This window comes from Amborella trichopoda, chromosome 10, assembly GCF_054954075.1.
Source record: "Amborella trichopoda isolate Santa Cruz 75 chromosome 10, AtrichopodaSantaCruz75HAP2 v2.0, whole genome shotgun sequence".
In the NCBI taxonomy this organism is placed as follows: Eukaryota; Viridiplantae; Streptophyta; class Magnoliopsida; order Amborellales; family Amborellaceae; genus Amborella; species Amborella trichopoda.
Window position 1 is genome coordinate 45,585,858 of NC_142345.1, and position 27,048 is coordinate 45,612,905.

At 38.2% G+C, this 27,048-nt stretch overlaps 2 protein-coding genes and 1 pseudogene across 3 annotated transcripts; all 3 read right to left on the reverse strand.

Annotated features, from left to right (window-relative positions):
* Positions 1–1,841: 1,841 nt before the first annotated feature.
* On the reverse strand, positions 1,842–5,105 carry LOC18447394 (aspartyl protease family protein At5g10770). Its single transcript, XM_006857493.4, has 2 exons — positions 4,971–5,105; positions 1,842–3,492 (listed from the first exon to the last, which is right to left on the reverse strand). The coding sequence occupies exons 1-2, from the start codon at positions 5,065–5,067 to the stop codon at positions 2,258–2,260; spliced, it is 1,332 nt and encodes a 443-aa protein (XP_006857555.2). The 5' UTR covers positions 5,068–5,105; the 3' UTR covers positions 1,842–2,257.
* A 1,410-nt stretch (positions 5,106–6,515) lies between these two features.
* On the reverse strand, positions 6,516–26,485 carry LOC18447393 (aspartyl protease family protein At5g10770). Of its 2 annotated transcripts, XM_088849367.1 has the most exons (3): positions 25,075–26,485; positions 19,520–19,713; positions 6,516–8,177 (listed from the first exon to the last, which is right to left on the reverse strand). In XM_088849367.1, exons 1-3 carry the CDS (start codon positions 25,119–25,121, stop codon positions 6,934–6,936), a joined length of 1,485 nt encoding a protein of 494 aa, XP_088705493.1. In that variant the 5' UTR covers positions 25,122–26,485; the 3' UTR covers positions 6,516–6,933. The 2 variants fall into 2 exon arrangements, with proteins under 2 accessions (XP_088705493.1, XP_006857554.2); XM_006857492.4 differs by lacking the exons at positions 19,520–19,713; positions 25,075–26,485 and adding an exon at positions 8,776–8,947.
* Positions 25,584–26,430, reverse strand: LOC105421689 (GDP-fucose transporter 1 pseudogene; annotated as a pseudogene).
* Positions 26,486–27,048: the final 563 nt, after the last annotated feature.

The following is a 27,048-nucleotide window of genomic DNA, read 5'->3' on the forward strand; positions in this document are numbered from 1 at the left end:
TTTTGGGAATGCAACCTCTTCAATTTAGAGACCAACATCAATAAAAAAAATAATCATAATTGAACCCTTTATGCACATAAAAATAATAACATATCATCATTGAATAAAGGCAGTCCAATTTTTAGAAGGTGCAATCTAAGTGCTTAAAAAAAGTTAAAATTTATTTTTTTCTCTTTTGAGAATAATCATAAAGTAATTCTTATGTGGTTTCCAAATGTTAGATTAAAAAGATCCTCCCAATTAGGTCTTTTGATCAAGTGTAGAGGTACACTGTGCCCACCAAAGAGCATGATGTATGCACTCTACACTTACCATATTCAATTTACATAAACATAGTGCATGTCAGTTTGATGTCCTTTTTGAAAGAGATAACAAATATATTTTGCTGATTGGGCAATTTTGATAATCTAATGATATGGGTCCGAACCATTGAGAGGTCTAGATTTGTCTTGGAAATTTTGCTTCCTATCCAAATATATTTGTTAGTTTGGAGAAGTGTAGGTCGATGGACTCGCTACCCGCTAACTAACAAACGTCCATCTTTAACATGAATTTCCACAACTAAAGATTCCTACCCAATGGGTAATATATATATATATATATTATTTTATTTTATTTTTTATACTCATGATCATCATAGTGTAGGTTATGGATCTCTATAAATTTGGATCGAAGATCTATATAAAAAATGGGTGTTAGATGGAGCCCGCACTAGAATAATATGAGTTAGGGGACTCATAAAAATTGGGTCCAATATTTTTAGGGTGCGGTTTGTATAGAGTCAAGGTTTTGAACAATCAAATTAGAGCCCACCTTCAAAAAGTGTGTGAGAAATATGGTTTCAATACTGAAAATCTTTTTGATAGCCTTAGAATATATTTTTATATTTAATTATAAAATTTAAAGTTTCAAAAATAGTGTAGATTGAGCAAGCAGATCTATGAAAACTTGAATAGTTTTAAAATTGTCGGTACAAAAATGCAATACAAGATGCACTAATTCCAAAACTTGGAATCCATTTTTTTCTCAAGTCCATGCATCTTGATTTCGAGATGATGATATTTGGACATCAAAATAACCTCTTTTAGTGAAATTTTGTAGGTAGGCTCTAATTTGATTGTTTAGAGCCTAGGCTCTATATAAAGTTTTCCCATATTTTTATCCACTCATTATTTTCTCATCAACATCAACAATATAAAGAGTGCGGTTTGTAAAATATAAAGAGGCTCTAATTTGATTATTTAGAGCCTAGGCTCTATAAAAACTCATGGAAGGAAAATCCTATTTTCACATTTTTTAACATGTTCCTGTCCGCTTCTACAAAAGCGTATCAATCAAGCAAAGCCTGCCTTTATCAAGTACATTCTCATTTAAGAGTAAAATAAACTTACAAGCTTAAATGCTCCCAAGTGAACAAACTATTCATTTGCTCCCACGAGCAAACGGAGGCTAGCAGTATTTTTCCTTCATGTTGCCTTTTTTTTTGGTTAAATTGAGCTGAGTCTGATTCGATAATCATTTTGAATCAGACCATGAGATAGGCGTCCAATTCTGGGAGATTAAGGACTTCTTGATTCATTACATGGGACTACCTAAGAGACATATTTCCTATACACAAATTTCTATCTTACCCATATGATATTTTAGTGTAGATCCTCCAAATGAGTTGTACCATTTTTTGGGGTATTTTAGTTATTTTATTTGTTTAAAATTATTAATTTCATTTTTTTTATGGGTGCATTATGGTCCTAGTATGGACACCCAGATCTTGAGCTCAATCTTATGTATTAAAAAGAAAAAGGTAAAAAATTAAAATATTAGAAGTGCTCGAGAAAACTATATAGGAAGTTTATGTAAATTCACCTTTTAATTAACATTCTCCATTCTTCATCACAAGTAAAAGAAAAATAAAATGTGGATTGTTCTCACTAGGAAGCATTATGTTCTAATCAAGCAATCTGTTGAGCATCTGCAGTCCAACCATGGTGGAGCCACCTTCGAGTGTATAAATTATTCTCCACCTCCCTACAATATTGGTTACAGTGTCGATGTCCACTAGGGAGCATATCACATGACATGAGACTTGTGTGGACGCACTTGGAACGAACATAAAGGAAAGAAAAGACCTTGATTTTTTTTTTTTTTTGGAAGGTATTAATGAGGGAGGCGTTAGTATTGAGAATAGAAACCACAACATGATGAGAAAGGCCATGTTGCCATTCTAGTCATCATCCCCAGCACACAGGCTCGGTGCGGATCACCCACACCGGCCTGGGGCAAACCCTATCCGTCTCCCAACGACATCATAAGTGACATCAAACCCCTGTTGCTGCCGATTCCCAAGTATGGGAATGTCATCCGTCCCGGCAAATGCTAAACATGTGACTCTATTATCTACTTCAAGGACCACATTCTGACCCCCAAGCCTCATTTGTGCTCCACCCCGGAAATCCAACACCACCTCTGGCACATGCAAGCTGCTCGTGCTCACCTTGAAGCATGTGTCGAGTGTCACGCCTGGCGGTGCTCTTTTTTTGTATGGCATATGCCTGAGCACCGCGGTCTTCAATGCTGTATATAAGGTCTTAGGTAATCGGGTGATGGTTGTGCCAGAGTCTATAAGCATACGGGACGATCTATATACAGGGTCTGACACTGGCAGGGGATGCCCGTCTACCTTTATACCTATCAATTGTACGAAATAGAGGGCGGGGTACACAGACATATGGTACATGGGGGTGTACATGTAGTTTTGGGCAGAGCTTGGGCCTAGAGTGAGCGAGCCGGTGGAATCGGGTGTAGGGAGACAGTATGAGAATGTGTATCCGTATGTTGGGGCTAGCTGTGACATTAGGGAGAGGGGGTGTCGGCCCATGCCTATCAGGCCCGCGGCCCAACCAAAGTAGCCTTCATTGTCTTCACCACAGCCATATATGAAGCCGGGGAAGCTACGGCCCATGGTTATGGTATCCTTGCTGAAGAGGCCCACTGAGAACGACCCGTCACCGTAGTTGATCTCGTATTTGCAGGCACCGGAATCGGAACAACCAGTGGAGACTGCAGCGGCCTGTTGCGATTGCATGCAATAATCACTTTGACATGATACCCTGGAGTACGTGGATGAGGCTTTGGGGTCGAAAATGGGACGCGACTGCCTGTGACAGTCTATGCAGGGTCGGCACTGGAGCCAAGTGAGCACACTGCCGGTATCAACTTCCATGAGATATGGTTTTGGAGGGCTGCCAAAGTCGAGGGAGATGATGTAGGTCAGAATTCTGATGAAATAGCCCGATTTTAGGGATTTTTGGATGGAAGCATTCGAGATTTCATGTTTGTTATGCAGGAAGCGGAGGGAGTGGGAGTGTGCTCGGGCTTCGTCGAGATGGAGGGTTTTAGAAAGGGGCAGAGGGGTGTAATTCAGAGGGGAGCATGGGCCATGAACGTGATGGAGGTCGAGAATCACCATGCTCGAATTCTCCATTTTCCGGTGCTCTGAAATTGGAGAAAAATGGGAATGAGATTGCATATCATGCTATATGTATTACACTGTTTGTATGCTACATGTAGTTTCTACTACTTGTTCTCATTGACTTGCCGTTGAGATGAATTGTTCCTCTGTTGGAGCCGGCATTGGTAGATGGATTGCTTCTATCTATTGCCTATCACTGAGAATATATAGTTGGCGCTGTATCTTTACATGTAATACACAAGTGGGAAGCCACTACACAACATTCGGTGAAAATGAACAGTATTTTTGCTTGTAGACTCGACACCGTCTGATTTGTTTAGACGGTGTAAATAAATCAATCACACTGGACATAACATGTCTGATGCAGTTTTATTTTTAAACAAAAAATACGGAAAACTACAACGGCTCTACGAGAGCCATTGTCAGGTGAAATACTATTCATTTTCATCCACAACCTTTTAAGACTTTTCCTACCAGTCGTAAACAAATATTATACTAGATGTAGCATGTCACCTAGGTTTTTATAAACACATACACGCAGTGGGAAAAGAATCCAAACACCGAGAGAGAGACGGAGGTGGGTCAGGACCCTGGGGGGGGGGGGGGGGGGGGGGGGGGGGGGGGGGGAATCTCAACTTGACTCGGCGGCTAGTTCCCAAGTCTTTGTTTATGGATTCGGCTGCCTATTGAACGGTCCGAGTCAGACTCGCCGAGTTTACTAGCTAGAAGTACCTCCACTTGTTAATAATGTAGAACACATTTATACATACACGACAGTCAGAGACCAAACACACATATATCAACAACAATCGCAACATAACATCTCATTATGCACACACAAGATCAAAAGGCCCACAACTGGAAATGGAAAATTTATGATATTTTGGTAATATTTAAACAAGAAAAAAGTTTATATAAGGCTGCAACATTAAACTATATAATTAATGTGCATCTCAAAAATTTAATTGGAAAAATTGTTTTGATGTTGGAAAACCTTTCAATTGATCATCTCGACTTCAAGATGTATGGATATGGAAAAAAAAAAAGGCTTTTCAATCCAAAAAATAGTGCATCTTGCAATATAACAAGAGGTAAAATTAGATTCTCAAGCTATCTTAAGAAATTTTTACACCAAAATTACTATCTCAAGATAAAATTTGGGGGTCCACTTTATTTTGATTATTTAAGGTTTCAATCTTATGCAAACCACACCCATTAAACAAAGAGTTCAATAAATTCGGAAAGATATGCACTTAAAAAAAAAGTCATGAGATTGAATAGAGACCATCCAATTTTTATATGGTGAGATCTAATTGTTAGAAAACTCAAATTTTTATATTTCTTTTTTTTAAGAATAATCATGTAGTAATTCTCAAGTGGTTCCCAAAATTTCAGATTAAAAAAATCCTCCCAAGTAGGTCTTCTAACCAAGGGAGTAAAAGTAAACTATGCTCGTGCTCCTCCTGTGCTCAAAACTAATAATTAATGAGTATTTATATACCTTGAAATTTTGAAGAGCATCCTTTGTGGTTGATATGTATGAGGGGAGCTACTCCTGTGAGGAGAAGGGAGAAGATTATCCAGAAGGCCATGTCCATCACTTATTTGTCTGATGATTCAAGGGGGCTTGCCCCTTTTATAAGTACCTCACTTTTCACAAAATAAATCTTGGCACAACTTTTATTTTTTTCTTTTTAATTCATATCTCTACTTCTGTGTGTGGGTCCTTAAATAGTTATCTTTATTATGTGGAATTTTTTAGCAAATTCCCGTCAAAGGAGAAAGTTTATATAGAATCGAGGTTCTCAACAATCAAATTCGAGTCTACCTCAAAAATTGCATTAGTAGAGGTTGTTTTGATGCTCAAATATCCTCAAATTGTTCATCTCGACATCAAGATGCATGGATATGGGAAAAAAAATGGATTTCACGTTTTGAAAATAATGTATTTTGTAACGCATTTTTGGATCTTCAATTTTCAAAATTTTCAAGATTTTATATATATGTCGATTTACACTAATTTTTAAGCTTTAAACTTTATAAATAAAAATGAAAATATATTTTAAAGCTTTCACAAAGATTTTTAATATTGAAACTACATTTTTCGACACTATTTGAAGGTAGGCTCTAATTTGATTGTTTGGAGCGTAGGCTCTATACAAAATGCACCCTTTGTGAAACGATACCTTTTGTAAAATAAGATAGAAAAGTTTTCATTGCAAATGGAAATTTGATAAAAAGCATCTCATGTTACATCAATTAATTGAGTGGTGGTGGGTTAAAATCAGACCGTTGGGTTTTTTAAATGTGTAGTGAGGGATGATGCAAAGAATGAGTAATGTGGGTAGTGAGACGTGATGCAAAAAGTAGGGATTTTTTAATTTTCATTTTTAGTGGAATTATTGAGGGCTAGAAATTGTTTAATGATCTTTTAGAAATTGTTTTCCTTTCTAGGACGAGGTGGTCAAGGTAGCCGGTGCTACAGTGTGATGTCTAGAGTTTCGATCACCACGTCCCAAGTTAACAGCCGAAAAAAAAAAAAAAAAAAAGGGTCTTGTTAGTTAAAAAATAACAAAAGTTCCATGTTTATTCGTCAGATTGGGGGTAAGCGAAAAATTTCAGGCATACGAAAGGAAATTTTTAAGACACTAAACGGGATGAACGAGTTTTATTGAAGAGTTACCCCGACACATCACCCAGCCATTGGTGTCGCGTGTCAATACATATAGTGTCATCCCAACAATGTGATGTTGTGTGGCTTCACTCGTCAACACGTAAAGACACTACCATGAATTAAAAATAACCAAATTTCTATAGAAAGGGAAATTGTATTAAATATGCTAAACAATATCTAATGCTTGACCATTAATATTAATATTAATAATAATAATAATAATAATAATGTGTTTAGCTGAATCAGGTTTTTAAGCTGAAATACTAGACACCTATATACTAGACATAGCGACACTCGTGTCAATGTCCAAACAGCTGTTTATACCTCAAATTCCATAAGCAAAGCAAACATAGAGACAGCTCTTGACCTCTCTTTCACAACAATTACAACAATCATTGTTATTGACATTTCCCATTCTTCATCACAAGTAAAAGAAAAATAAAAAGTGCAATGTGCTCAGAAGGGAGCATTCTTTTGCTATTAGGCTATGTAGTGAGCATCCACCGTTCAACCATGGTGAAGCCACCAGTCTTTTGTGTAAATTTTCCTTAAGGTCAAATCCCCACCCTGCGATCATATCAGCCAGATGGTTGATGCTTGCTAGCGAGTGTGCCACATGGGAATTGTACCGACACACTTGACATCATAAGAAAAGAAAAGAAAAGAAAAGGAAAAGGAAAAGAAAAAAAAATGGAGCCTTGATGTCTAGAACCGGCCACATTGCCGATCTGGTTGTGCTGATTGTGCATCCACAGTGCTGATTGGGCACACAGCATCACTCGGCCGCCAATCACCCGCACCCGCCTGCAGCAAACCCTATCCGTTTCCCGGCAACATCGTAAGTGACATCGAAGCCCTGTTGCTGCTGGTTCCCGATAATGGAAACTCCGTTGCCGGTCGTCCCCGTCCCAGCAAATGCAAGACAGGTAATGCCCTTATCTACTTCAACGAACACGTTCGGACTCCCAAGCCTCATCTGTGCTGGACCCTCATACACCATCACCACCTCAGGCACACGCAAGGCCCCCGTACTCGCCTTGAAGCATGTGTCCAGTATTGAGAATGCTGGTGCCCTTGCGTAAGGCATACGCTTGAGCACCACCATCTTCAATGCTGTATACACGGTCTCAGGCAATCGGGTGATGACTGTTCCAGAGTCCAAAAGCGTCGGAGAGGATGTATATACGGTGTGTGACACAGGGAGGGGTTGCCCATCTACATTTATCCCTATCAGGTGTAAGAAATAGAGGCTGGGTTCCGAAGACATACTATACATGGGGGTGTAAAAAGAGTTTCCGGCCGACCTTGGGCCCAGAGTGAGCGAGCCGGTGGACTTGGGAGTAGGGAGACAGTATGAGAATATGTATCCATATGTTGGGGCTAGCTGCGACACGAGGGAAAGGGGGTGTCGGCCCAAACCTGTTAGGCCTGCCGAACCTCCAAACAGGCCCACATTGCGTGCACCACACCCATATATAAAGCCCGGGAAGCTACGGCCTATGGTTAAGGTATCCCTGCTTAAGTAGCCCAAAGAGAATGATCGGTCCCCATAGCTGGCTTCATATTCACAAACACCCGACGCAGAGCACCCAGAGGGGTTCAGAGTGGCTTCTTGTAATTCTGTGCAGTAATTACTCTGACATGATATGGTGGAGTAAGTAGATGACGCTTTGGGGTTGTAGATCGGCCCTAACTGCGAGTGACAATCTAAGCAGGGCTGACACTGAAGCCAGGTGAGCACGCTCCCTGTATCAACTACCATGAGGTATGATTTTGGGGGCGTGCCAAGATTGAGGGCGATGATGTAGTTGCCAACTCCAATGGATTGACCAGATTTTAGGGGGGTTTCGGCCGAAGCTTGTGAGGTTTTGGACTCCTTAGGGAGGATGCGGGCGGCGAGGGCATGTACTCGGGCCTGGTCGAGGCGAAGGGTCTCATAGATGGGTGGAGGGGTGTAATTGAGGGGGGAGCAGGGGCCATGCACGTGGTGGAGGTCAAGGATCAGTACGCTGGAGTTTTCGATCTTCCGGTGGTCTGAAAGAGGTGAAAAATACAGTTTTGTGTTATTTTTCTTGTTGAAATGAAGAAAGATCTTATATACCACATGGAGTAAGCTGTTTGAGTACTAACTGCGGTTTCCACCGTCTGTTCTTAATGATATGTGGTAGAGATGAATTGCTTCCCCTCAAAAGTGCACAGTGGTAGAGGAATTGATTCATTCTAATGCATGTCATTGAGAGTAGAAGGTGGAGACTCTATCTTAACATGTAATACACAAATAATATTCTAGATGAAGTACCATTCAATTTCCCTCTGATGCTTCATAAAAGAAGAAACCAAGCAATCTATTAACACATACAAAGAAATAGAGAGAGAGAGAGAGATAGATGGAGAGCAAAGTAAAAGGAAAACAGCAAAACTTAGTAATACCCAACAGTGACACACATCACAGAGACCAAACACAAAACAAAAAGCAACATGAAGCCTGCACACACAAGAGAAAAAGGCTCATTATAGATAGGGGGAAATTCATAATATATTGCTGCTATTAAATAAAAAAAAAGTACAAAAAACAAAATAAAATCGCAAAGCAGGGAAAAGATGATAAAATGTCAGATGAGTACTTGCATACCTTGAAATTTTGAAGAGCATGTTTTGTGGTTGATATCTTTGAGAGGAGCCACTCCTGATAGGAGAAGGGATAAGATGATCCAAAAGGCCGAGTCCATTACTGAATATTCATTCAGATAATTCAAGGAGGCATGTACCCTTTATACGTACCTCTCCTTTTACCAAATAAATCTTGGCACAATCTGTCTTGTTTCTTCCTGTTTTTAATGTCAACTTCTATGGTCAGTTTGGGTTAAGGGCTGCAAATGGGTTGGGCCGACCTAAACCTGAGGTAGCAGAGCGGAATTATACAATACAAAGTAGTACCATAATTAATTTTGGGCAGATTATGACCTGGACTCGACTAGATCCAGTTAGTTTTGAAATGGACCCGGACCTGACTCATCGGTTCAACCCGTTCTTCATGTTGTGCGCCCCCTGCTCGTCAAAACTTTATCTTAATTCTATGTTTTTTCTATGTGTTTTTTTCTATTTTGTCAGATAATACCATTTGTTGACATAAGATATTTACCTTGTTTTTCTTACAAATGGAAAATGATAAAAAGCATCCATGTTACATCAACGACTTTAGTGGTGGTGGATTGCAAAGAGAGTATGAGACTATTGGATTTTTAGTTGGATAGTGGGGATGATGCAAAAATTAAGGTTCATATTTGAGCAATTATTGAGGTTGGTATTAGAAAGGACAACATTTTCTAGATGATTACTATGGGATGGTGAGTGATAAGGTAAGCGTGTGGTAAGGGTCAATATCATGCATGTGAAATGTGGGTTAGTGTTAGTGTTTATGTAACAGTGCATGTGAATCACTTAATGAAACCTGGAATTAGTCAATTGACGACAAAGTGTGAAAAGCCCTCCAAAGACAAGTATTCCAAAGAATGGGGCAAGGATGCGGTGGTAGTACCACTTGAAGTCCAGTTAAAGGTAATGGCTGTCATTCTCACTAACACTTTTGAATCTTTCCAAAATGGGCAGGGGCGTGTAATCCTCACCGATCTATCGAGAAGAAATAAAAATAAAAAATAAAAAAATATTGCAGTTCAAATAATATTATTTTGAGAAAAAGTTTTATGCTCTTGCAGGAGCAAAATGTACATACTCCTTCGAGCAAAACCCTAGCTATAGCTATTTAATGGTGGCGGATTGCAATTCATGTCAGACTATCCAAGTCCAAGACAGCTAGATCTACGTGTTTAAGAAATTACGATCTATTAATTGTCATCTGAAACTATTTAAATGCTTATTTAAAAGTAGACTCCAAAATTTAATATCAACAAAATCAGGGGTCTTTTGACCAAAGGAGCAAGTGTACATTTTTACCAGGAGCATAGTATAAACACTTTTATTTTGTGTGAAATATATGTTGTTATTATATCAACTTGTGGCATAACCAATATTTAGGCATATAGACACTCCTGCCAGAGCACACTGTACACTCATTCCCTTGGGCAAAAGAGCTACTCAGGAGGAATTTTTTTACATGAAACTTTACATCCACATTTGAATCAGCAGACGATTGTTAAAAAAAAGTTTTTTTTTGTCTTTTTAAATAGTTTCTGGTCTTTAAACAAATTTAAATTGCTACCTTCTCAACACATATAGATTGCTATGTAATTTTTTTTTTTTTAGGTTATTTGCCATGCTCAATATCAAAACATCATTTTCTCAGCAAATAAAGAGTGTTACATAAAAACTCTCTTCTTTGGGGCCAGTTCCTTGGCTGAGGAGATTATATAGAAAAAAATTGTTTCCTAAAAGTAGTTCTACGTTCAGGAGCATACAATCTTTTGACACAAAATAGTTACGATGATCATCATTTTCATGATCATACTGATGACGGTGATCATACGAGCTACAACTTATCTTCTTCTTCTTCTACTACTACTATTACTACAATAATAATAAAATTTTACATCTCATCATTAGGGGAATTTATCGAAGGAAAAAGTTTATATAAGGTTACAACCTGATAGTGTAGAAGTAAGGTGCACCAAAAAAATCCAATAGAAAAAAGTGTTCTAACACTGAAAAACTTACCAATTGATCATATTGACTTCAATATGTATGGATATAAAGAAAAAAAGAATTTCAAATCCTAAAAATAATGCATGTTGTAATAAGTTATTTAGACAGTCTATTGTCAAAATTTTCAAGTGATTTTCAAGAGATCATAAGGTTTTAGACACTAGAACTACATCTTCTAGCAAAAAAATTTAGAGGTGCACCTTACTTGTACAATATAAGGTGCAGACCTTATACAAACCGCACCTTTTATCAAAAAAACTCATAAGAGATGAACTATTCAATATTTTTTTCAATTGCAACTATTCAAACTCATGATCAAATAAAAAGATATGAATAGAATGTTAAATAATTCATCTCTCATAGATATTTTAATAAAATTTCCTCATTTATTATATTCAAAGAGAGCAAAAACTAGAAAGAAAGCTGTAATAAATTATCTCTCTCTCTCTCTCTCTCTCTCTCTCTCTCTCTTATTGACAAACTACCATTAGAAAAAAAAAAAAAGTCTTGGCCACCCCTATTATCAAATAAAGACACCAATGTCATTATCGTAGGTAGTTTCATATCTTTTCCCTAGAATTATAAACCTTGGTATTTTGTGAACATTTCCTTTTATATAACGTTGTACTTTGGGCCTTTGTTGAGAAGTTAAATCAATGAACTGGGTCTAATAATTGAGGGTAAGAAAAGGTTTGCCACACAGAGAGAGAGAGAGAGAGAGAGGGTCGGGGCATTCATGGTTAAGGGGAGAAGTGCCTCAATATAAAGTCCAAAACTCTATTCCTACTCGTTAATACTTCAAAAACAGAAAGAGAGAGACCACAAGTTTTGAGTCGTGTCAAAGAGGGAGTCGGAGAGGAGCTCTCATGTTTCCATCACATTACTATCAACGTTTGTTTGCGTGCCGCACCATTCACGCAACAGTTCATGGGCTGGGCCTCACAACAAATACTAACTCGTGCACTCCTCCTACAAGGAAGCTCATTCCCCCCCCCAACTTGGAACTTGAAAGCTTACTCATTTCGATCCACTCCTTAAGTTTGGCAACGCACCTATGTATGTATGATCCACATCACTACTGGACGCCTTCTTTTCTTTCACACATCAATACATTCATCCATCTCTCTCTCTCTTTACTTTCTTACTGATAGACAAGAGACCCCACCCCCACCCCCTCTTCTTTCTCTCTCTTAATCAATCAACAATTGTGAAGTTCCATTCTACTTTTCCTAGAGACTATTGCCCCACCCCCCCCAGAAGCTTCATATATTCTCAGACAACTATCAGCTGTGGCTTGTACGGTCTCTATGAGGCAACTATCAACTAGGCTTGTACACTCTCTCTCTCTACACACATTCACAGGAAAAGAACTCATTCTAAATCTCTTTAATGGGAAAAAGAGTGGGTACTCCATGTTGTCAAATTCTCTTTGGATTCTTCTTAGGTTTGATGAGGAAAACAGAGCAATTCGATTGAATGGGAGGAAAACATCGGATTTTTTAAGTTTAATATAAATAAATTAAATTCTTATATATAAAAATAAATAAATAAAAAAAATTCAAAAAAAAAGAAAAAATTGAAAAAAAACAATTTTATATAGATATTTATTTGCTTCATCCAACAAGACCAAAGCTTTGGCCAGAAGCTAACCGAAACATCATCACCTCGCTACGTTTCGGTATAGGCCTAAAATTGAAAGGCTTCAGTCTCTTCGGCTGAAGAATCGGACAACACTAATTGTTGTCTTGATTACTTGGAATCTTATCTCCTACGCCCCAAAGTCACCAACAAAATGTTGTTTGATTCTAACTCGTGCCTCCAAATGTCTTCACACCATTTGCCATGCTCTCTCTCTCTCCCTCTCTCTCTCTCTCTTCACACCAACTCACGCTATGGGGACCACCTCACATTTATTTTATGGTGAATACAGCAATACCCATCTTAGTCGACACTCCGTTGGAAAACACCTCTCTCTCTCTCTCTCTTGATGTGGATCTTAATCGACACTCTGTTGAAAACACCTCTCTCTCTCTCTCTCTCTCTCTCTAAATGAAAAGCCACAAGACTTTCTACAGCGCCAGCTAACAACCTCCCAATTTTCTACATCGGACCAGAAGATCACAATTTAGTATTTAAATTTATTTTTTATAATTCTAATTGACATGAAGTCTTGATGGTACTATAAGCGGGCCATTAAAAAAAAAAAAACCCTTCGGGTGTTACGAGATCATTTTGGTCAATTTTTTATTTTTTTAATTTTATTTTTTAGGTGCCTCTAAGAGAGGTGGGCAAACTCAAAATTTGGAGTCAATTTGAATAGTATAGGCCAGATGGCTTAAATTCAATCTGAGAATGTCCAGATTGGCACCTTTTAATTCAATTCATTCTACAAATCCTTTTCAGCTAAAATTTGGGGAGAGGTGGGCAACACTAAGGTGCACAAGAAAAAAAAAATATTAAAGATTTCATAAGAAAAATCGAAATTGTTCTTGCACCCATCTTGTACTGAAGCATAGGCTGGCCAACTCACTTAAAAAATAGGGCCCCAGGGACTCCCTCTCCTACAAATTATATTATGGAAGATGCCCCTTTCGATGGAAGGAAGGGCTTCCAAAAATGCAATGTTTTATAGCATTAAGAATTTGCCTTGTGAAAGGCCGCCCGCGCGCGCGCGCTTCCATTTTGCAGGGTGTTATCAAACATAGAAGTGGGGCGCTTCCAAAAACTCCCAATTATCAAATATGCTAAATTATTTATAGGTGGAACACATTTCCAAGCTATCATAAGGGTTTTTTTGAGAAAGGTTAACTTTCTCAAAAACATATCCTTTTTCGATGGCATTTGGAAGCGCGACCACACTTTTTTCATAAGGCTGCAACCTTGTAGAAACTGTGTAGCTGGTTATACAATAGGTCTCTTGCATTGAAGCTCCTGAGCTCCATTTCTAATCAATGTTAGGGAAAAATAGACCATAATCCAGTGGACAATGGTATGCCCTCAGTCCACTAGGGCCATCAACGTCCAATGTAATGATGGATGACGATGGAGATATTGGGACCCATCAAAACTGGAGATGTCCCAGATGGTGGGTTGTGTTCCCTATCCATCACCTTCCATTTCATTGAATGTTGCTGACACAAATAAGTATGGATTTTCACTGTCACAAGGACTATTGTACATTTACCCTATAATTGATCAGCCATGAATCTGGTTTCTCCTTTTCTTTGTTTTCTGTTTGATAGCAACTAATTATAGGTTTAATTTAGGTATGGGATACATATTAGTTTGATTTGGCATTCGAGGTGAAATGGAAAATATGTATCCATTTTGAGGAGCTTAGAGAGGTAAATGTTTTACAGGTGGTGAGTCGCTTCAACAGTAGCCGCTTAAGAACAGACCCGTTTGAAGTGGGGGAATGCTGCATGCTGTAGATTTTGTTTGGATAGATGGTGACAATGAATCACATATCTATGGACCCTTCCCTATCAGTAGCTCTATGGCTCTTTTTACTATCTGAAGAGTGTTGTCACTTTTATGCTCCACCATAATAAGGACTTTGAACAATTGAAACAGGGAACTATTGCTACTTCCATGTACTATTATGCTCCACCTTAATAAGGACTTGGAACTATTGAAACAGGGAACTATTGCTACTTCCATGTACCATTCAAAAGGTTTATTTCACAGACTGAAGAGAACATGGCGATAAAGCAAAGTAGGAAAGGGTGTGTGTGTGTTTGCGGGCGGGCACACACATGCGTGTGTGTGTTTTGAAGGATTTGAGACTTAATTAGAACCTGACATTGTGCAGAAGCCTGTTTAGAATGAAATGGTGGCATAAATGTTTGAGCAAGAAGGGTGATGTGTTGTCCAGGCTTTTGTAAGGTCAAGGAGAATATCCGAGAAATACAGATAGATAACTAAAATAGAAAGGATCTGTAAGGTTCCCATTGAGGGGGAGTTTTGATGGTCAATGACAGTAGGCCCTCCATTACTCAACATGATCCTTATCACAGACTTCACATCAGGTCTCACATACTACAGGGACAGGAGTTGGGAGGGATTAACAAGGGGCAAGGGGTTGTCTATTTGCATTAGTGCTAAAAGTAGCTAGGATTGAGGTGGCTTCTCATTTGGGTTTAAAGACTTGAGGACGCACACGAATGTCATTATCAATGAACCAGGGTAGAGATAATCACCGAGGTTAGAGCTATCTAAGCATCAGTTTTAAAGGTATCCACAAAGAGGTCTGCATGGCAACCCAAAAAAAAAGGAGGCCAAAATTAATACTCCAGTGAAGATGCCCTTTCAAGTGCTATAGAAATGCCTTGAGGCTACGTCTCCCATTTTCTCTTCTTGTTCGAATCTGCACAATATCTTCATTTCCCACTGGATCGATGACATTATGCATAGTAATTTATTATCACTTCCCATCAAAGTTTTAGACTCCCAATAAACTTGGATTCTTAGCTGATCAGATGGCACAAATATCACAAACCCACAATCTCATCCATCTTACAGCAGTTGGTGGACAATGCTTAAGTTTGGAAACCTCGACTACAAGATGAATGAGGCATTTTCTTTTTGGGAAAACCTAAGATGAATTACACACCTAATCCTTTATTCCAGCATGGCATCACCTTTACAGTCACTTGTTCTAGCATGGCTTTCCCCCATATCAACTTAACAACACGGATGACCTTTGAACTTGGATGGTTTTCAAGAACTTTCCCCCACCATTGAGCTCCCATTTGCTTTACAACTCTTCTCTGATAAGAAGATATTCTGATTTTTATTCCCATTCCATAAATTCTGTTGTTTTGTCATCTATAAGATTTATTTCTTTACAGTTGTCAAATATTGACATTTGAGCTCCGAGAGCTTCTTGATGTAATAAAATCATAAAAAAAGCTCCTCAAACTCGATAGAAGGCTGCGCTGTCCACCCTTGTCTATAGCTAACAAGAGAAGTGGACAAGATGCTTCCACAACCAACCTTCACAAGTTGATTCTTTTAGATTCGAATTTGAAACTTTTACATAACTTAACCTTCAAGAAGAAACAAAACACATGCTTTTATTTCTTGGTGTCATGCATCCAGATCCGAGAATTTCAATTTGTTATATTCCAAGTTTGACGTTCTTCAACCATTTGACACCATCTTCACCAGCAAAGAAACTCAACCCATAAGAAACTTCCTCATTCAATGTTAGTGGGTTTTCCATGACCAAAATAACATTAGTGTGCTTTATAATATTGATACCATGTCAGGTCACACAAACAATACATGCTCAAATATGACAGGTTTGACAGTGTGATCAAGCCAACAATGCAGGCTAAAGCTCTAGATGAGCATGATCAGAAATACCAAAAAAAGTATCTCAAAAAAAACTAGTGAAAAATAACATAGAAAATGCACAAGTGAAACAAAATGTAAAAAATTCATCGTGGGACTACATATTTCGCCTGACATTCCAACGCATGAAACTTCATTTACTACTAAAGGCCACCGCAAATCTCAAAATGATTCTTATCACAAGTGGTATGCAAAATATTCATACAAGATCCTCATCACATGTGGTAATCAAAATATTCATGAATAATACAATCTCCAATATAATTCTAAATATGAACCTGAGGGGGAAAAAGAAAACTCATGCAGCATGAGTCATTAAGTGAGCAAGTTCCATAAATGAAAAAACTCGCAAGGTGTCCAATCATATAATTTTCTACATTGTTTAGGAATACAAATGGTGTTTTCCAATGTGGAGGGCTTGCAGGTATCAAGCTGGCTGCGAATCCCATTGTAGCAACTCTATGTTTCTTTCTAAATTCTTCACACGCAGTTTAAAAAAACATTCCTAATTTTTCCGAGCTTATTGCTTTCCACGTAAAGTCCACCAAGTATTGGGAGTGATGAGTCAAACACTGAGTTTGATTATTTTAATACAAATATGAACTTTTCAATCTAAGAATTTTTATGCTTGACTCATACTTTAAGTTTATTCTTCCAGTCTAGGAACTGAGGAACCTGCTGTACCAAATATTAAAAAAAAATAAAAAATTACAAACTTAAGGAATACCTAAAAACCTACCCAAACTTATCAAGACTCCCAATACCTCCGCAAGTATGTGTGCTAATACCTAGGCATGTGTGTGTGCGCATTCGTGTGACAAGATTATACACTCCCCAAAACCTAGCTAGGAGCATTTCTAGGACCCCAAATTTTGGGGTATGACCTGATCAACTTAGTTATCATCATCATCATTTTAGCTTTTTCCCATTTAATTGGGTTGGCTATATGAATCCTGATTCTCCATTATGCTATATTAAAGATCATATCCTCAATGAGGCCATAAGTCCTCATATCTTTTTGGACTACTTCCAACCATGTCTTTTTGGGCCTACCCCTTGCCCTTTTCAATCCTTTTCCATGTTTCACCGTTGTCCTATAGAACTTTCCCTTTAGCCTCATTGGCATGCGGAAATCACATAAAATTCCAGTTGCATACCTGATCAACTTAGTGATGAACATAAAACAAACTTTCAATACACACTTTGGATCAGCCTAAAAAATTCAAACCCTAGAATTGGACACAGACCATCCAATTTTTAGACGGTCAGATCTCGGTATTAAGGTATTCAAATGTCCACCCTTTTTTAAGTACTTGTGGTGATTCTAAAGTGGATCCCAAACTTTCAGACAAAGAAAATCTTCGCAAGTTCTTTGCCCAAGGGTTTACATGAATATTTCCCTCCCATGGGAATATTACACCTCCCTCTTGCCCCCCACCCTTCTTCCTTCTCATTCATGAGTATATGTCCTTTGATAAGATTTTCTGCAATTAAATCATGAAAATGGGTGAGATGAGATGCTAAGTAGTTCATCTCCTAGGTGATTTTTGATAAATTTCCCATCAACCCCCCACCCACCCACCCACCCACGCAAAAAAAAAACACACACACACACACGAAGGGTGTTTTAATGTGTACATGTTTTCTACCCTCATGGCATGACTTTGGCTCATGCTACACTGTAAATTATTCTCTATAGTAATCCAAAGGTTGGGGACTCTACAAATCCCTAGCTAAAGTAGCTAACTGCATTAAAGAATTTCACACACAATGCATAATGAAATCATCATCAACATCTAAGCTTTATCCCAACTATTTGGAATCGCCTACATGAATCTTGTTCCTTCATTTTGCTTGTAGATTCAGGATTCATGACAATATTTGACAAAGTTTTAGATTGGCTGTCCTACCTAACACAACCCTTCTCCTTTACCAAGGCTTGGGCCTGGCATGAGTGGCTTGGGGCCGGCCAAGGTAGAGTAAATAACATTACAATGCATAATAAAATAAGATTGTAAATAAAATAAAGGAAATATGAGAAACCACTAACAAAGTTGTTTGTGAATGCACAATGCAATTTCCCTTTTGTACCCTTATTGCATTAATAAGACCATGCCAACAAAATTGTTTCTCCTTGATGCATTTCATAAAATACCTTGCATGCATGACATATTGAACCACGCAATCACCATGATTGCAGGACATAAGGAAAGAAAATGGAAGAATATGAAGAATTGTGCCTAATTGTTGAAGCCAATACTTCATTTGATTCTACTTTTGTATCTTCCTAAAATGATGATGGAGCAACTTGAAACTAATCAAGTAGGGAAATTTATCACAATACGCCTAACATTTGAATTATTTAACACAATGTTAAAAAAATTGACTTGGCCAAGGAACTCGGGACCTGGCCGAGGCGATTACTCGGGCGAGTCCGAGTAACTCGCCCGAGTCCAGCTCATTTTCTTTTTTAAAGAAAATGAAAAAAAATAATGGTTATATATAGTATAAGTGCTTCTTTTATCAACAAAGTAAGGAACAACATGCTGGTTTTTATGCCTTATGCAAAATGACCTCTTTATAATAGGTTTCGAGCTCCATTCCTGGCGAGCATTTTTTTATAGCAAATGTTAAATGTGACGGGCGGGATTCGTTGGTGTTCAAAAAAAATGTGAGGGGCGGGATTCGAACCCCTAATGGGGTAGAGATAGAGTATAATCCTTAGAGCTAACCAGTTAACATTTCTAACAAATCGGATATGAATTTGTGGCAATATTATACTTAAAGTTTAAAAATATTGTGTACAACTAACTCGCTCAAAACTCGCCTCGCTCATGAGCCTCGGCCAAGCCCGAGTTGCCTCGGCCTAGTTTTAGAATGCTGATTTAACATTTTACCCTAGGCGTACTTTGATAAATTTCAAACACTCATTTTGATGTGTCATTTGATGGCAATTTGGAAATTGATCAAAAGAACGATGACCATTTTTGAAATTAGATCCAACAGTTGGGTAAAACATTAAATAGTTCAAATTACAGGTGTAGTTTAATAAACTTCCCTTAGAACGAAAATAAAACTACACTGAACGGTCATCTTCAAATGAAAATCATAATTATATAGTTGCAAGCGAGATCCATTAAAATTCCACAGAGTGCAAGATTGGTCCTCCATATTAACAAGATTGCTCCTCTCCATATTAATGTAAAAGAGAATGGCTCTGAAAAATCACAATAATAATTGCTAAAATATCCCCAGAAAGTTCTTCAACTTGTACCAAAAACTCCACAAATTAGAGTTATATAATTCTAGTAACCCGGTAAAGAACTTGAAAGATGTCATTTTTAGTAGAGAGATGAGCATACCTATTGAATAAGAGTAGTCTTGCGAAAAGAAACAGTGTTGGGGAAACCTAATATAAGCTTCCCTCAGAAAATTGACTGTCAAATTGAGTTTAGGGACGAATCCCTCTCTTCTCTTGTGCTGCTGTTCTTTCAGAACATCTTTCCACTGTTCTCTTTGGATCGTCTCTCTACCAATTCTTTCTGTACTTTCTCCACTGTAAAAGCAGAGCTTTGGGTTTGATTGCCGAAGAAAAGAAATACAAGAACACTCCAATTAAGGAAAAAGGTTATATAAGGTCGACAGGTTAAAATATAGAACTTAGGTGCACATATACAAACCTTTGAAGGTTGTTTTGACGGTAGAAAACATCTAATTTTATCATCCCGGCTTTATAGATATAGAAAAAAGGATGAAATTTTAAGTCGTAAAAATCATGCATTTTGTAACATATTATCTAGACCTTCTATTTTCAAATTTTTTATGTATTTATAGATCTAGTTGATTTGAACCATTCTTAGAGTTTAAAATATTATAGTTAGAGATAAAAATAGATTCTCACACCATCCTAAGAATTTTTGACACCAAAATTGCATCTCATGACAAAGTTTGGAGGTGTACTTGCAACCATATGCAAACCACACCCTTCAATTAAACAAGAGAGAGATATTTCTGTTTGTAATTGATAAAATCTTGTATAACAAAAAATTTGACCTAAACTTATTTAAATTTGAACATGTACTACCTACATTAAAAACTTTTGCGAACCAGGAAGATAGCTAGTGAATGCCACATGTTACGGATTATTCAACAACCTGTTTTTTTAAAGTTGGACTTTTCACTTTTAACTTCTTGAATCATGTATGTATATATGTATGCATGATGCATGTGTATGGTATGGAAGAGGAAAACTAAAATATATACAAAGAAATCAAGAAAGACATGATCACGAAGGTGATCACCTGAAAGGAAGAAAACAACCACCAATAGATAAAGCTGATGCATAAAAAGTTGCAACCATACGGGAACCACCATCCTCAAAGTAAAAAGCATAGTATTTTGTTTTGGAAAAATATTAGGTGTTATTTCAAAATAATATCATTTTAAAAACCGCAGTCCTAGGACATTGTAACATTGTATTTATGAAGAGAGGGAAGTAGGGGGTTTTAGTATCACATTGGAGAATGGAGAAGATAATTTGTGCTTCACTATGGGGGATAACCTCTTTCATTGTGTTCCTGCAACCTGGGGGAGAGAAGGCCTAGATGGAGCATGTGACGCATGCAAGGTGCATGTGCATGGGCGCAAGGGTGCTTGAGCGCACTTGGCACTTCGCAGGCTCACATTGGTGTAGTTCCCCAGCCAAATGAGGGGCAATTTTGGTAATTTGAAAAGGTGAAGCTCAATGCACAGCAAGTATGGTGTAAATAAGTGGCCACCTAGGGATCTCAGAAACCTCGAATAGATTGGAGAGTCTAAACCAGTTGGAGCGGCATAATGGTGGGTTGTGTGCTGAGTAGAAAATTAAGAGAGACCGGCTAAAGCTTGAGCTGTAGGGCTTGTTAAGAGATGAGGAAGTCTTTTGATTCCAAAGGTCCAGGTCTAAGTAGGCCAAAGAGGGGGATACCAATACTAAGTATTTCCACGCCATTGCAAATTCATGAAAGAGATCAAACAATGTTAGTGTTATTCAAATTCTGGGAGTGGAACCAGGGGACATACAAGGACCAAAAGAGGCTATTGTGAACTTCTTCCAAAGAGCCTTCAGTTCGGAATCCAGGCTCCAGTGCTCCATTGACAATTTGCCCCTCAATAGATTGGTACATGATAGTGCCACGGATTTGGAGAAGGCGATATTGAGGAGGTTGTTTTTAGCCTGCCGAGAGATAAAGCGCCTGGCCCAAATGGTTTTTCGTTGGCCTTCTTCCAAGAGTTCTGGGATGTAATAAAAGGTGATTTCATGACTCTCTTTCAGCAGTTTGTTTTGAGGATGGGGTGGTCTCCAAAGCCTTAAATTCCACATTCATTGCGTTGGTACCAAAGAAGAAAAATATGGAGGCATTGCAAGACATTAGACCTATCAACTTGCTCTCCTTTACTTACAAGATCCTAGCTAAAGTGCTCGTTAACATATTGAAGAAGGCGACAAATGAAGTAATTCAAGGCCCTCACTTTCATCAAGGGCAGACAGATTATGGATGGTATCTTAATAGAAGAAGAGCCTATGAAGGAAAGGAGTGTTTCTCAAGATAGGTTTTGAGAAGGCATATGACAGGGTTGAGTGGGACTATCTTGACAAAGTAATGGAGTTAATGGGATTAGGGGCCAAGTGGAGGAAATGGATCTTTGTCGACTGCCCATTTTCAGTTATTATTAGTGGTAAAGCTTGTGTTTTTTTTTTTTTTTTGAGAGAAATTCACTATATTATATTCATAAGCATAGGGTTACAAGATGATGTGATCGAAGTGGTCACACAAAGAAAGCCCGCAAAGGACAAAGATTGGATAGAATGTCAGGTGGATAGCTTGCCTGCAAAGTATTTGGGGATTCCACTCACAGATGGTAGATTGCCAAAGGCAGCATGGGATCCTATCTTCCAGAGATTTCAGCACAAGTTTTATGGATGGAAATGTAGATATCTACCCTTTGGTGGACATATAACTCTGATTGAAGCCACGATGTTAAATTTACTAGTGTATTATTTCTCCCTATGTAGAGCTCCACAATACCTTTTAAAGTTACCAGAAAGGATGATGAGGAACTTCTTGTGGAGTGAGACATAAAAGAAGCGTAAGTTCCATTTGGTTAAATGGCAGACAGTTTGCCTATATAAGCATGAGGGAGGCTTAGGCATTCGTAAACTCAAAGCAGTCAATGAAGCCCTCTTGACTAAATGGTGGTGAAGGATAACTAATTCATCTACACAATTGTGGCAATAGGATATCACTCTTAAGTATGGCTGGTATAAAGATCATCTGGTTCCAAAGAAGTTGGTGCAAGGACTCTCGGCATCGGCTATGTGGAAGGCATTGATTTAGAAGAAACTTTATTCTTTGCCTATAGCGGAATCTTGGTGGGCGACGGGGCCAATGCGGCGTTTTGGTTTTCTAGGTGGATAGGCAATTGTCCCCTAAAGATATAGTTCACGGATCTCTACAGAAGATCCACACAAAAAGCAGCAATCAAGGATGTGGTTACAGGTCCAGGAAGCCAGGTGGTGTGGAACTTAGCTTTGGATGTTAGAAGAGTTAACTATGCCACGGAACAACAGTTAGCTAGTCTTATGAATATACTTTATAGTCACTTGTACTATCCTAACAGAGGTGACTGAGTGGTATGGGAGTTCGAAGTAGGAGCCAACTTTACAGTGAAATCCCTTTACCAGCGCCTTATAGAGGATAGATTTATCCCCCACAACCCTTGGTCTAGTCGAGTTTGGAATTGCAAAGCACCACAACAGGTTTAGGCTTTCCTCTCGTTTCTAAGCCTAGACAGGGTTATAGCTATTGAACAACTGAGGAATAGATACTAATGCATGCGTCCCCTGTAAAGGTATGCTGAGACTGCTTTGCATCTTTTATTTGTAGTGTCCAGTGGTCGCCAGAATCTGGGAATGGATCTGTGGAAGACTAGATGGCACTGCATCATGCCAGGAGATATAAGGAGTTTCTTTGAGCAAGGTTCGTCTCATTCATTTCCCAGGATTGGTCTATATCTGTGGAGAATTGTATTAGTGCGGTTCTTTGGAACATCTGGAAGGAGAGGAACTCTCGAACATTTGACAGCAAGGCAAGGGGAGTGGATCAACTACACATGGCCATTATCACGTCCATTACGTCAGCTTGCTTTCTGTGCCTAAGGAGTTTTTCTTAAGTAATCTGAGAGATCTTCTAGTGTTCCAGAAGAAGAAGGTTATAAAGTCTAGTAATTGGGTTTCCCCAACTGACGATTGGGTCAAATTGAATTTTGATGGCAATGCTTGAGAGAATGGGCAGGTAGCTGGATATAATGATCTCCTCCAAAATAGTAATGGGACAGTGGTATGGACGATTGCATCCTTGTTTTATCAATGAGGCATAACTGTGGACCCTTTACTTTGGTGTTACAAGGTTGATTGATGCCAATGCTCAGTCATTGAAGGTGATTCCTTAAATGTCATCAGGTGGTGCAAATCCCTAGAAACTACCCCGTGGCAATGAACTCAGATTATGGATGGGATTTCGATTAAGCTTCAAGGCCGAGAAGTACTTTACACTCATGTTAATAGAGAAAGGAATGAGAAAGCGGATTCCTTGGCTAAACAAATAACGATGCAGGTGATGTGAAGGCTTCTCCCCCTTGTATTTCCGCTCCCTTTTGCTTCTTCTCTCTCTCTCTTTCTCTCCCTTCCTTTCCTCTATATTTCTTTTCTTTTCTCTTCTCACGTTCTTTTCTTTCCTCTTTCTTCCTTATTTCCCCTGCTCACGTTTTCTTTTTGTTTATCATTGCACTTTTCATACACTCAATGAAAAGCCAGTTAACATTTTAAAAAAAAAGTGGCCATCTAGATGCACTAAGTAGAATAAATATGGTGCAAACAAGTACGCAGAGCGCTACGTACAGTGATCTTGAACACAATTTTCTCTCTCTCTTTCTCTCTCTCTCATTTCTTGTGCAATATCTCTCTAGAAAATCTGGTGCTCTTGATCTTGTCATAATTGTGCGTTTCTACAAGCAAGACAGTGTTCAATATTCTATTTTCTTGTATCCCGAGGATAATTTTACCTAAAGAACTTAGATATTTTGCCTAAAGAACTTAGATATTTTGATCAGTAAGGGACAATATAATATTGTGATAGCGAAGTTTTTGTGCCCCAAAATAGGAAGATAATTGTTGACCTCCTAAAGCATTTGTGAATTGATTTTGTAGCCCACCAATCTCAAACATGAGTACCAAAAAAATAAGAAGACCACATTTAATCATATTCTCAAGCTTGAGAGGATCAAGCTCCTAGCTGCATGATAAACTTAAGATAAAAAAGTTACATCTTATAGGTGCGGAAACAAAACATACACAGGAATGTGTGAGGTCAATTTCTTCTTCTTTTTTCCAAGACTGTAAGATTAATACAATATAAGAGTTTAGCACGTAGTCTCACAACAACTTGTGTAAACCTTACAGTGAGGAGGGGGCCATGGAGGTAGGTAAAATACTCAGGTATCATGAATATTGTTGAATCTTCTAACATCCAATTAAAAGCCTACAAGCTAGGTTGCATCGATTGAAACCCCTCAACTTTGATTCATGAATGCCCAAATAATAATAGATATGAAGAAATGTCCAGATAAATATTACTAAAAAATAACCAGATGTAGGTGTAAGCAGCATTAGAGCTTCATGTAAAACAACCCACTGATGCATTGTACATGGCAAAGTACGAAAGGTCAACCAGGTGACAAAACTTGTTGCATACAAGAGTGACAAAGTTCAGACATATCAACAAGGACATCAATAAACACTTCAAATGAACAGGATTTTCAGAATTATAGATGAAAAAAACTTCAGGTTTTATATTTTCATCATTTGGCTCACACTTACATTTGCATGGAATTCTGCTCCAAGATGATAATAATCCAGACCCACATGTTATAGAAGTTGAACAGATTGTCTTTGCTCTTGCTTTTTTCACATCAAAAGATACACTTGGAACTTATGGAGTTTCCTTGCAGCATGTACAGGACAAATGGTGGAGGAATCCACGCATCATGAGGACAAGTATCAACATATTGTCCAAACGCTTGAAAGTAGGAAACAAGCCAAAAAAATAATATACGAGAAATTCCATAACAACTGTTCTCTCGACAAGGCCATGATCAAGGAATGCAATGACCAAGGGGAAGGACAATATAATGATATAAAAATGCCCCCCTTATGCAGTGTTCTAAACTAGTCCTAGAAGCAGAATCTCCATTCTGCCACATGGGTCTTGTACACTACCTTCCTCTAATAGCCAAAATTTCCTTCCCCCAAAGATCATCCTCACCCCATAAATCACACATTGGAAAGTTTACCAAGTTTATCGCTTTCCTCAATCAATGCTCAAAAAATTACCAGCCACACCAACAGATAGTTTCACCCCCCCCCCCCTGTAGACTCGATCTGAGGGGGGCCTTAGTTATTGATTGCTGATATAAAACACCTTCCAAAATGGTAAAAAGCAAGCAAATAAGGCCAAATGGATCAAACATGCTTATCTCAAATCAACACGTTAATGGAAACCATGATAAACTTATTCACAACATCAGTGACTGCAAAAGCAGTTGTTGAAATAGCCATGCTCACAGCAAATCCAAAGAAACTTATCACTAAACCAAAAACACAAGACAAACCAACTGCAAAAGAGGCCCATGATCGAACCCAGAAACTAGACTTAGACGCTTGAATCGCTAGGACATACTCTCCAGTGATAAACCAGAAGATGGGAGCCATAAGCAAAAACAAGAGATTATTGTAAAAGACACAGCCCCAACTGCTCAAACCCAAATTGGCAGCCATATATTTGATATAGACCATCTCAGTAGTAATGGTGATCAAATAATCAAAAGCCCATGAATAAGCAATTAATGTAAAAGCTGAATCAGTGGAGTAACAGTGAATTTGGTTGGATACGGCTGCCTACTAAAGCGGTCCAGCAGCGGCAACAAGAAGGGGAGTAAGAGACCTGAAGACAATAAAGGTGGCATGGCGCAAAATGTTGGTGTTTGTGAAGATTGCAAGGTAAAAGTAAAACCAGTAGCCGCAGGCAGGAACTCATTTGCAGTTTCAAAGAAGAAAGGATGAAACCCTAATTCCATAAAACGCAGACACCGAGGTACTGCAATGCAGTTAATAGGCTAGGAAATTGAATTCAGTGATGGCGTATTTGTGAATGACTACTGCAAGTAATCTAGAACACAGACCGAGTTACTTGTCGCACGGTGTTGCTTTGATCCCTCAAATTTAGATGTACATATTGTTCGTGTCGGACAAAGTCTAAACGATAATTGAATTAGAAAATATTTTTGAGAGAATTGGCGGATATGGATTTTATACATATCAATTTTTATTTGGTAAAAAGTTTATATAGAGCCTAGGCTCTAAACAATCAAATTCGAACCAACCCCAAAACTTTCACTATAAAAACTTGTTTTGATGCCCAAATATCATCAAATTCATCATCTCAACAGCAAGATGTAAGGACATGAGAAAAAAAATGGATTTCAATTTTTGAAAATAATGCAGCTCGTAATGCATTTTTGGACTGTCAATTTTCAAAATTTCAAGTTTTTATGGATTAGCTCGATCTATACTATATTTTAAGCTTTAAATTTTAGAAATAAGTATAAAAATATAATTTAAGGCTATTAAAAAATTTTCCAGTATTAAAACTATATTTATTGATACTATTTGAAGGTGGGCTCTAATTTGATTGTGTAGAGCCTCGGCTCTATACAAGCCTTACCCTTTTTATTTTGGACGCCCGTTAACATGTGGAAAGGCTCGGCAATAAACATATTTTTTTTAGAGGAAAAA

Bases quoted from the DNA above. Each gene is read 5' to 3' on its own strand.
- LOC18447394 (XM_006857493.4), bottom strand. From the start codon at position 5,067: ATGGACATGGCCTTCTGGATAATCTTCTCCCTTCTCCTCACAGGAGTA. The intron at 3,493-4,970 runs GTATATAAATAC...CTCCAATTTCAG, and splicing joins ATGCTCTTCAAAATTTCAAG to AGCACCGGAAAATGGAGAAT.
- LOC18447393 (XM_088849367.1), bottom strand. From the start codon at position 25,121: ATGTGGGTCTGGATTATTATCATCTTGGAGCAGAATTCCATGCAAAT. The intron at 19,714-25,074 runs GTAAGTGTGAGC...CTGCTTTTACAG, and splicing joins GAGCAGAATTCCATGCAAAT to TGGAGAAAGTACAGAAAGAA. The intron at 8,178-19,519 runs GTATGCTCATCT...CACCTCTTTCAG, and splicing joins AGACTACTCTTATTCAATAG to ACCACCGGAAGATCGAAAAC.